This window comes from Lucilia sericata, unplaced genomic scaffold, assembly GCF_015586225.1.
Source record: "Lucilia sericata isolate MDLA Ls3-8-SP2 unplaced genomic scaffold, ASM1558622v1 Contig000141F_arrow, whole genome shotgun sequence".
Taxonomy (NCBI): Eukaryota; Metazoa; Arthropoda; class Insecta; order Diptera; family Calliphoridae; genus Lucilia; species Lucilia sericata.
In genome coordinates, this window is record NW_023994173.1 from 370,732 (window position 1) to 382,814 (window position 12,083).

The following is a 12,083-nucleotide window of genomic DNA, read 5'->3' on the forward strand; positions in this document are numbered from 1 at the left end:
CTATAAACTAGTCTAAAGGCCACACTATAGACTAGTCTATAGGCAAGACTATAAAAAAGTCTATACGCCAGACTATAGACTAGTCTGTAGGCCAGAATATAGACTAGTCCATAGGCCAGACTATAGACTAGTATGTAGGCTAGACTATAGACTAGTCTGTAGGCCAGACTATAGACTAGTCTGTAGGCCAGACTATAGACTAGTCTGTAGGCCAGACTATAGACTAGTCTGTAGGCCAGACTATAGACTAGTTTATAGTCCAGACTATAGACTAGCCTATAGGCCAGACTATATAGACTAGTCTACAGGCCAGTCTATAGACTAGTCAATAGAACAGGCTATAGACTAATCTATAGAACATACTATAGACTTGTCTATAGACCAGACTAAAGACTAGTCTATAGGCCAGACTATAGACTAGTCTGTAGGCCAGACTAGAGACTAGTTTGTAGGCCAGACTATAGGCTGGTTTGTAGGCCAGACTATAGACTAGTTTGTAGGCCAGATAATAGACTAGTCTATAAGCCATACTATAGACTAGTCTATAGGCCAGACTATAGACTGGTCTATAATCCAGACTATACAATAGTCTACAGGTCAGAATATAGACTAGTCTATAGAACAGACCAGGCTATAGACTAGTCTATAGGCCAGGCTATAGACTTGTCTATGTATAGGCCAGACTAGATTATTCTGTAGACTAGGGTATAGATATTGCAAATGTTTAATTAGTAGTATATTTTTAGGGGTTTACTGTATTTTCTTCAATTTATTCTCTATATTTATTAAATTAAACTTTATTCAAAACAAAATATTGTTAAATGTTTTGCCAACTTTTCTTTTAATCTAAAAAAACTTTTATTGTTTTCATAAACCTGCCTTTTAAGTGGTTGGCAAAATTAATTTTAAGTTATTTGAAGATGTTGTTATAAAAAAAACACAAATTATTGAGAAAACATATGGCCATTATGGAAACCAAAAAAAAAAAAAAAAGAATGAATGAAACTTTATTTAACATATTTTGCATAAAGTTTTCTTTTTTTTACATTTCAAATAATTTCATTTAAAACAAATAAATTTAATTTGATTTTTCCATAGAACAAAAATATAGAACATTGTATAGAGATATTTGTTTTCTTTTATAAGCAAACAGCTGAAAAAAAACTTTTTCAATATCTAAAGTTTTTCAGTTAGAGAAAAAGGATTGATTTGTCGAAGAAAAGAATCTAAAAAAGACAAGAAAAAGTACAAAATTCTAAGGATAAGAAACTAAATAAAAGGCTAGTTATGTTAGAAAGGCCAATAGGAAATTTTTTCGAAATATTCTAATAAATAGGGGAATAATCGAAATATTTTACGAATAAATTTGCCAGTTTAAAGCAGAAACTAAAGCTAAAGCATATTTTTTTCTATAGAAAAACTAAAAGTTAAGCAAATTAAAGAAAAATATCCGGATAATTATTCGAATAAAAAACCGAAAAATTAATCGAGTAAAAAATGCAAATATTTTAATTTCGCTTTTGTATTTAAGAAATGCTACTTTGCAGTAAAAAAGGTAGATTATAAATTTTTTTACAAATATTCTTAAAATTATTCGATAAAATGAAACGAATAATCGAAAAATTATACGAATAAATTTGAAAATTTATGGCAAAAACTATAGCTAAAGCATATTTTTATATAAAAATCTAAAATTTTAGCAAATTTAAAAATAATATTCGGATAATTATTCGAATAAATAACCGAGTAATTAATCGAATAGTATATGCAAATATTTTAATTTAACGTTTGTATTTGAGGAATGATATTTCTTATTAAAAAATAAAAATTATAAAAAAATTTACAAATATTCTTAAAAATATTCGATTAAATGAAACGAATAATCCAAAAATTAAACGAATAAATTTGGCAAAAACTATAGCGAAAACATATTTCTTCTATTAAAAACTAAAATTTAAGCAAATTAAAGAAATATATTCGGATAATTATTCTAATAAAGAACCGAATAATTACTCGAGTAAAGTACAAATATATTTTAATTTAGCTTTTGTATTTTAGATATACTATTTCTAATTAAAAAAAGGAAAATTATAAAATTGTTTACAAATATTCTTAAAATTATTCGATTAAATGAAGCGAATAATCCAAAAATTAAACGAATAAATTTGGCATTATGGCAAAAACTATAGCCAAAGCATATTTATATATAAAAAACTAAAATTTTAGCAAATTTAAAAACATTATTCGTATAATTATACGAATAAATAACCGAATAATTAATCGAATATTATTCGAATATATTCCAATTTACCCTTTGTATTTAAAAAAATACTATTACTCATTAATAAATGAAAATTAAAAATTTACAAATAGTCTTAAAATTATTCGATTAAATGAAACGATTAATCGAAAAATTATTCGAATAAATTGGAAAAAATTTTCAAATTTCTCTTTTAAGTTGAAACGTTTGAAGTTTTAATAAAATTAGTGAAAAGTTATTAACATTTTATGCAAATTTTAAAATTTTATAAAACTTATTTCCATAAATAAGGGAAATTCGAAAAAGTATTTCCATCAATAATGAATATTTTGTTAGGAAAATTTTTATATTTCTAGTTTTATGTAGGGGATTGGTTATAAAAATTTACTAAATAAGTTTCCTTAATAGACATATTTATGAAATTTTTAAAATATGAAAATTATTCGAATAAAAACCGAAAAATTATTCGAATAAAAACCGAATAATTATTCGATTTACCGGTTTTTTATAAAATTTTAAATAAAATTAAAAAAATCAGAATAAAATTCTTTTGGCCTTAATATAAGTTTAACATGTCAGTTTGTATTAGTTTACAAAACATTTTTTCCCTTTATTTAGCTTTTTCTACGTGCTGATGACAACACATGTTGTTACTTGTTTTCTATATGATCTGTTGAGATTTTCGTTCCTTCGTTCTTCACAAGGATTTCCTTACACAACAAGCTAAAATTTAGAAGTTTTTTTCTTAAGTATATTTTTAGGAGTTTCTCTTTTAGTTTAGTATTGAAAGCTTTGCATGTCAGTGGAAAAAAATCTCTAATTTTTTTTCAGCTTTTTAAATAAAAACTACAGGATATGTTTTGTTGTTTAGCTAGTTTTTCTTGTTATTTATCTAGTATTCTATACTGCTAATGCATTTGTTTGTTTAAGAGTTTTTCTTTTTAAACAATACAAGCACAACCAAAAATAAAAACGAAGAAAAATACTATAAATAAATAGCAAAATGTAAAAGGAAGAAATTCGAGTAGTTTTGTTAAGATTTCCGGTTGGTTAGTTTAAAGAAATATATTTTCAACAGTAAAGACAGATTTTGTTTGTTAGGAAATATAAACAAATCTGAAAAAACATAAACCAGGCTAAAGATTTATACAACTTGAAAAAAAAAACTAAACAATTTCTCAAATTTTTTAAAAGAAAATTTCTTATAAATCTCTTTCTTTTTAAACATGCTTTTTACATACTTTCTAAAATAAATCTTTAGCAATTAAACTTCTTTAAAACATAATAAAATAACTTTATTTCTTAAAAAAACAAAACAAAACATATTTATAAATAACTTATTACAAACAAACCAAAACTTCTACCCTTTGTAGTCTTGACAACTTTTCGAAACCTCTACATCCTTAAACACTCCCTTGAAAGTGTCTTCTATCTTTCTGACTTCCATATACGAAAAACTAAACTTGAGAAAATTGTTTATGTTTAGTCACGTTTATCCTCCATACACAAGTTCTTTACAGAATAAATTTTTCAGCAGAAAATGTCAACAAATACTCTTCAAATCCTTTAAATCTTTTTAGACGTGTATCCTTGAGCAGTTAAGTTAAAGTTTGCTTGTTTTTGTGTTGGTGGTTTTATATAGAGAAAATAAAGTAGTTTTAGTAAATAACTATTTTGTAACTGTCACACATGATGTCTGTAAACAATTTATTTAATTTTATTATTAATTTTTTCCTGTTTTTTTTCTCTCTTTACAGTTGCCATTACTTGGACAAATGCCCCCGAAAATCAAAATCCCATTTTGGGCGAAGATTATGTGGTGAGATGTGAAGTTAAGGCCGATCCTAACCCTACAATTGATTGGTTGAGAAATGGTGATCAAGTAAGATTACAAAGCTGTGTTAAAATATTACAAAATTTAGCCTAGTCTATGGTCTAGACTATTCTATAGTCTAGTCTATAGTCTATTCTATAGTCTATTCTATAGACTATTCTATAGTCTATTCTATAGTCTAGTCTATAGTCTAGTCTATAGTCTAGTCTATAGTCTAGTCTATAGTCTAGTCTATAGTCTAGTCTATAGTCTAGTCTATAGTCTAGTCTATAGTCTAGTCTATAGTCTAGTCTATAGTCTAGTCTATAGTCTAGTCTATAGTCTAGTCTATAGTCTAGTCTATAGTCTAGTCTATAGTCTAGTCTATAGTCTAGTCTATAGTCTAGTCTATAGTCTAGTCTATAGTCTAGTCTATAGTCTAGTCTATAGTCTAGCCTATAGTCTAGTCTATAGTCTAGTCTATAGTCTAGTCTATAGTCTAGTATATAGTCTAGTCTATAGTCTATGGTCTAGCCTATAGTCTAGTCTATAGTCTAGTCTATAGTCTAGTCTATAGTCTAGTCTATAGTCTAGTCTATAGTCTAGTCTATAGTCTAGTATATAGTCTAGTCTATAGTCTAGTCTATAGTCTAGTCTATAGTCTAGTCTATAGTCTAGTCTATAGTCTAGTCTATAGTCTAGTCTATAGTCTAGTCTATAGTCTAGTCTATAGTCTAGTCTATAGTCTAGTCTATAGTCTAGTCTATAGTCTAGTCTATAGTCTAGTCTATAGTCTAGTCTATAGTCTAGTCTATAAGTCTAGTCTATAGTCTAGTCTATAGTCTAGTCCTATAGCTAGTCTATAGTCTAGTCTAGTCTATAGTCTAGTCTATAGTCTAGTCTATAGTCTAGTCTAGTCTAGTCTAGTCTAGTCTATAGTCTAGTCTATAGTCTAGTCTATAGTCTAGTCTATAGTCTAGTCTATAGTCTAGTCTATAGTCTAGTCTATAGTCTAGTCTATAGTCTAGTCTATCGTCTAGTCTATTAGTCTAGTCTATAGTCTAGTCTATAGTCTAGTCTATAGTCTAGTCTATAGTCTAGTCTATAGTCTAGTCTATAGTCTAGTCTATAGTCTAGTCATAGTCTAGTCTATAGTCTAGTCTATAGTTCTAGTCTATAGTCTAGTCTATGTTAGCTATAGTCTAGTCTATAGTCTCGTCTTATAGTCTAGTCTATGTATAGTCTTAGTCTAGTCTACTAGTCTAGCTATAGTATAGTCTATAGTCTAGTCTATAGTCTAGGGTCATAGTCTAGTCTATAGTCTAGTCTATAGTCTAGGTCTATAGTCTAGTCTATAGTCTAGTCTATAGTCTTGTCTATGTCGAGTTCTATAGTCTTAGTCTATAGTCTAGTCCTATAGTCTAGTCTATAGTCTAGTCTATAGTCTAGTCTATAGTCTAGTCTATAGTCTAGTCTATAGTCTAGTCTAAAGTCTAGTCTATAGTCTAGTCTATAGTCCTAGTCTATAGTCTAGTCTATAGTCTAGTCTATAGCTCAAGTCTATAGTCTAGTCTATAGTCTAGTCTATAGTCTAGTCTAGTAGTCTAGTCTATAGTCTAGTCTATATAGTCTAGTCTATAGTCTAGTCTATAGTCTAGTCTATAGTCTAGTCTATAGTCTAGTCTATAGTCTAGTCTATAGTCTAGTCTATAGTCTAGTCTATAGTCTAGTCTATAGTCTAGTCTATAGTCTAGTCTATAGTCTAGTCTATAGTCTAGTCTATAGTCTAGTCTATAGTCTAGTCTATAGTCTAGTCTATAGTCTAGTCTATAGTCTAGTCTATAGTCTAGTCTATAGTCTAGTCTAGTCTATAGTCTAGTCTATAGTCTAGTCTATAGTCTAGTCTATAGTCTAGTCTATAGTCTAGTCTATAGTCTAGTCTAGTCTATAGTCTAGTCTATAGTCTAGTCTATAGTCTAGTCTATAGTCTAGTCTAGTCTAGTCTATAGTCTAGTCTAGTCTAGTCTAGTCTAGTCTATAGTCTAGTCTATAGTCTAGTCTATAGTCTAGTCTATAGTCTAGTCTATAGTCTAGTCTATAGTCTAGTCTAGTCTAGTCTATAGTCTAGTCTATAGTCTAGTCTATAGTCTAGTCTATAGTCTAGTCTAGTCTAGTCTATAGTCTAGTCTATAGTCTAGTCTATAGTCTAGTCTATAGTCTAGTCTATAGTCTAGTCTATAGTCTAGTCTATAGTCTAGTCTATAGTCTAGTCTATAGTCTAGTCTATAGTCTAGTCTATAGTCTAGTCTATAGTCTAGTCTATAGTCTAGTCTATAGTCTAGTCTATAGTCTAGTCTATAGTCTAGTCTATAGTCTAGTCTATAGTCTAGTCTATAGTCTAGTCTATAGTCTAGTCTATAGTCTAGTCTATAGTCTAGTCTATAGTCTAGTCTATAGTCTAGTCTATAGTCTAGTCTATAGTCTAGTCTATAGTCTAGTCTATATTCTAGTCTATAGTCTACTCTATAGTCCATTCCATAGTCTAGATTATAGACCAGACTCTATAATCTATTCCACATTTTAGTCTTTCTAAACTAAACAAAATCTCAAAATTTTCCCTCCCTTCTCTAAACTTCCAGATCCGCACCGGCGATAAATACGTCGTACAAACCCATGGTCTTCTCATACGTAATGTCCAAGAATCCGACGATGGTATTTATACCTGCCGTGCTGCTGTCATTGAGACTGGTGAACTACTCGAACGTACCATACGCGTTGAAGTCTATAGCCGTCCTGAGATCACTTTCTTACCCAATACATTGGAAGCGGTAGAGGGTAAACCATTTGCAGCCAATTGCACAGCTACCGGCAAGCCAGTACCAGAAATTTCCTGGATTAAAGATGCTACCCAACAAAATGTGGCCAGTGCAGATCGTTTTCAAGTGAATCCCCTGACTGGGCTATTAAATATTAATTCGGTGACACAGGACGATTATGGCATGTATACATGTATAGCGAAAAACGATGCCGGTGTAGTGGATAAGAAGACGAAATTTAATGTTTTGATAAGACCCTCCGTCTATGAGTTGTACAATGTGACCGGTATTAGTGAGAAAGAAGTCGCAATAACATGTCGTGCCAAGGGTCGTCCTGCACCCGAAATTACCTTCAGACGTTGGGGCAGCGAGGATGAGTATGCACCGGGCGTACAGGTCGATGATGATCGTATTGTTTTGGAACAACATTTTGATGAGGAAAAAGGTGAAAGTTCTGGTACTTTGCGTATTGCTCGTGCTATGCGTACCGATGATGGTCTATATCAGTGTTTGGCTCGCAACAAGGGTGAAACGGCTTATAAGACGGGACATATTACTGTGGAATTTCCACCAGATTTCTCGCATATGAAAACTTTACCTCCCGTCTTCAGTTGGGAAGAGCGTAAGGCTAATTTGAGTTGTTTGGCTATGGGTATACCAAATGCTACCATTGAATGGAGATGGAATGGCAAACCGATTAAGGATTCTTTCGATAAAAATTTAGTGATTGAGGGTACAGGACCACGTAGTAATTTGATAGTACATCCCGTGGCTCGTCAATATTATTCGGTTTATAAATGTATTGCCACCAATATCCATGGCACGGCTGAGCATGATATGCAATTGAAGGAGGCTAGAGTACCCGAAGCTGTGGAGGCTGCTGTACCCAAACAATTAACCGCTACTAGTATTACTTTTGATATACGAGGACCACCCACAGAATTAGGTTTACCCATAACGGCATTTACAGTGCAATACAAAGAAGCCATTAATCCCGATTGGTCAACGGCCCAAAATCGCAGCTGGTCTCCAGATTCGCCCTATATTGTTGAGGGACTGAAACCCCAGACCATGTATCATTTCCGTTTTGCTGCACGCAATCAAGTAGGTTTAAGCATTTGGGGTGTGAATACCCAACAATCGACACCCAAGAGATCAGCACCCGAAGAACCCAAACCTTTACATGCACCCGAACAAAATGATTTCGAAGAACCCGTGGTGGTCTCACCCTATTCCGATCACTTTGAATTAAGATGGAGTGTACCTGCCGATAATGGTGAACCCATTGACTTCTATCAAGTTAAATATTGTCCGGTAAGTAGAAAATTTGAACATAATATAACTATAACTCTTTATTAACGTTTCTCCTCTTCTCCTAGGGCGTCAAAATGGCCGGTGCCTGGCATGAGCTGGAAAATCAATGTCAATCAGCCGATGTTATCGAAAGCACTTCCTATGAAATGACACGCTTAAGTGGCAACACCTATTATCGCATAGAATTGCGTGCCCACAACATTATAGGCTTCTCATCGCCTGCCTCCATTATAATGAAAACAACACGAGGTGAGTCCGATTCTGCTAATAATAATTTGGGAACTCTATTATATACGGCCGGTCTTAATTCGGCTTCAGCCGCCCCATCAAATCATAAAAACTTCATAACATTATTTACACGTTCCACAACAACAACAACTACTACTACAGCGGCTATCAACACCATTACAACAACATCTACAGTCATGGCTATTGCTACCACAACATGCATAACATTGTTAAGCATTTTAGCCACTATGACAGCTTAAAGTTTATTCAAAACATGAATCAAAATTTTTTATAATTTTCTAAAAAAAAAAAAACAATAACTCAAGATCCCTTAAAGAAAATTTTAAGTAAAAATCAATTTTTAATTCTATGGATTGGTAATAATTTCAAAAATAGTTTACTTTTTGAAAACAAATTTTATTCGTATACAATATATATTTTTTTGTAACTTAAACATTAATTTTGTTCAGTGTATTTTGTTGTATTTTGTTTACTTCTCTTACTTTTTGTATGTTGAAATTTAAAAAGAATTTTTTTTTGTAATAATTTTTGTTGTCTCTGCATGCTTTTTTTGTAGTGGTTTTTTGCTAAAACCTTCAACTATATTTCTATATAAAAAATATCTCCGTAAATTTGCTATCAGAACACTAACCCGGAAGAACAACACATACACACACAGTTAACTATAACTTTTTTGTTCATTTTTATTATCTTCTTTCAATTCTATTCACATTTTCTTAATTTCAACTTGAATTATTTAAAACTAACGGTAGAAAACACGAAAAGCTCAAAAGCTTTAACAAAAAAACTTGTCGCTCTCTGCAGTCGTATGTTACTAATACTCTCTTGCTGTAAAAAGCTTTCCGAAAAGGGTCTTAAATCATTAATAAAAAAGCTTTAAGAAGCTTTAAGCTTTTTTAACTTTTTCTATAAAAAATAAAAGGAATGTTTTCATAAATTTCCCCTGAAATCCTTTACAAAACAAAAAAGCGTTTAAAAGCTTTCTTTAACAGACCAACTAAAACATTAAAACAGAAAGAAAATGATCACATAAAATAAATAAGAAAAGAGCTTTTTTCTTAAATAAATACCTGAATGTTCCCATTAGCTCTCTCAAAATCCTAAGTAACTAAAAAGTAACTGATCTTCCTTCTTAAAACAGAAAGACAATATTCACGCAAATGCTGCTAAAAGAAGAAAAGAGAGAGCACAAGATTACACACTCTCCATTAAATATAAGCGTTCACTGTCAAATGAAAGCTTCAATTAAAGTTTTCTTAAATTCAGATCCTTTAAGCTTTTTTTAAATAAGTAGCAGAATGTTTCCATAAGCTCTCTCAAATTCCTAAATAACTAAAAAAGCTTTTTAATGGCTTTTTCTTCTTACAAAAGAGAGATAGTGGTCACACAAATGCTGCTAAAAGAAGAAAAGGGAGAGCACTGAGTAACACAAACTCATTGTCAAATAAAAGCTTTAAAAACTACAAAAGCTTTTTTTAAAAGCTTCTTAAATCCTGATCAAAGAAGCATCTTAAGTGTTTTTCAACACACCAACTTGCGCTTTAACTAAATGAGATATAATAGACTCTCTTAATTTCCCTAATAACAAAATAGCTTTTTAAGAGCTTTTTCTTAAACAGCACAAGCTGCTGTTTGCCACAAACCTTCGAAATGGAAACGAGAGAGTCTAAGAGGGCTGGATTACATATAGACAATGTTACTTGCTACTTTATAGAAAGCTTTATGTTAAAAGCTTTCGATAAAGTAGCACGAAAACTTTAGTTTTGAAGCAAAAAATAATGAACTTTTAAGTTATTTTCCTAACTTTTCTCTTTAAGTCAAAAGTTTTTTCAAACTTTAAACTTTTTTTGAAAAATTAGACATTTTAAAACTTTTTTAAATAAAATTTTAAGGAAATATGGAAATTTCGAACATTTACGAAAATTCGAAATTATGCTCCAAAAAGGCTTTAAGTCTCTTAGCCACCGTTTGCCTAAATGTTTAAACTTTTTTCAAAATTTCTTTCACACTTTATAATTTTGTTTAAAAATTGCACATTTCTTGTTAAATTTTGAAAAAATATTGAAATTTCGAACATTTTCGAAAATTCGAAATTAAGTTCGAAACCCCGAATTAGGCGTTTTTTTGTAAAAATATAAAATTTAAGTAGTTCTATTTGTTAAATTAGAAGAAAATGTAAAAAACAGAGAATTTTGTCCATTTTCGAAAATTCGAAATTTAGTTCGAAAATTCGATTTCAGCATTTCTGGGTAAAAATGTTAAATTCGAGCTATTCTATTGGCTAAATTAAAAAAAGCCAGAAATTGGTAAATTTTGTCAATTTTCGAAAATTCGAAATTAAGTTCGAAAAATTCGGACTTCCTTTAAATGGCTTAAAAGTTGAAAATATTGCCTTTCTCTTAGTTAAATTGAATAAAAGTGTTGAAATCAGTAAATTTTGGCCTAGTTTCTATGTTCGAAATTAAGTTCGAAAATACGAACTTTCTTTAAATGGCTTAAAAATTTAAATTTTCCTAATTCTCTTAGTAGAAATGAAAATAAGTGTTAAAATCAGTAAATTTGGGTAAAATTTCTATGTTCGAAATTAAGTTTGAAAATTCGAACTTCGGCGAAATGGCTTAAAATGGCTTAAAGTAAGAGTTAAAATGTGTAAGTTAAGGTCAAATTTCTATGTTCGAATTTAAGTTCGAAAATTCGAACTTCGGCAAAATGGATTGAAACTTGAATTTTTTATAAATCTCTTAGTAGAAATGATAATAAGTGTTAAAATCAGTAATTTTAGGTGAAATTTCTTTGTTCGAGATTAAGTTCGAAAATTCGAACTTCGACTTCGCTTAAAACTTGCGAAGTTCTCCATTTCCCGTTAGTAAAAATGCAAATAAGTGTTAAAATCAATAAATTTGGGCTGAATTTAATTCAAAAATTAGATTTTTAGGGACTTTTTTAAATTGAAAACAAAAAAAGCAAAATACACTGTTAAAAATTAAAGTTATAAAAAACAACGAATTACATTTCATTAAATTTCACACATTTTATCATTACAAAAAAACGAAACTAACAACATTTTCATTCACAAATAACATTTTAAACAAAATTTTAGTTTATTTTTTTTAAATTAAATATTTATAAAAAAAAAATTATTTTATAAAATGCTTAAAAGCTTGCTAAAACATTTTCAAACACATTATCATTAACATCATTATGAACCAAAAAAAATTATGATGTCTTTTTTTTTGTAAAACATTTTTTGTTTTAAAATATAAGTTTATATAAAAATGAAATAATTTAATTAAAGTTTTTCATGTGTGTGTGTTATAAATAAATTTTTTATGTTGCTTTTTTAGTTTGTCCAAAAAAAAATCTTAAGTGTTTTTGTTTTTCTCTGTCAAATATTTATAACAAATCATTTAAACTTTAACACAAACTGCCAAATATGAAAGAAAAACGAAAAAAAATTTATTTTAAAATTGAAATAAAAATTAGGTAAAATCAAACAAATATTCCATTAATTTAATTAAAAAAAAAAAACTCATAAAACTTTAACAATTTCTTATTTTAAACCATAAGTTAGTTTTTTTATTTTTTTAATAAAAAAATGTATTATATTAAAAAAATTTTAACTTTTTTATAA

At 29.8% G+C, this 12,083-nt stretch overlaps 1 protein-coding gene across 5 annotated transcripts in view; it reads left to right on the plus strand.

The window, feature by feature from the left end:
• Positions 1–12,083, plus strand: part of LOC119601068 (fasciclin-2) — a 171,318-nt gene that overhangs the window by 143,191 nt on the left and 16,044 nt on the right. For all 5 annotated transcript variants that reach the window (XM_037951771.1, XM_037951772.1, XM_037951774.1 and 2 more), the window contains 3 exons: positions 4,018–4,142; positions 6,713–8,203; positions 8,269–8,452. In XM_037951771.1, coding sequence (XP_037807699.1) covers positions 4,018–4,142; positions 6,713–8,203; positions 8,269–8,452 — 1,800 coding nt within the window. The remainder of the gene's footprint in view (positions 1–4,017; positions 4,143–6,712; positions 8,204–8,268; positions 8,453–12,083) is intronic.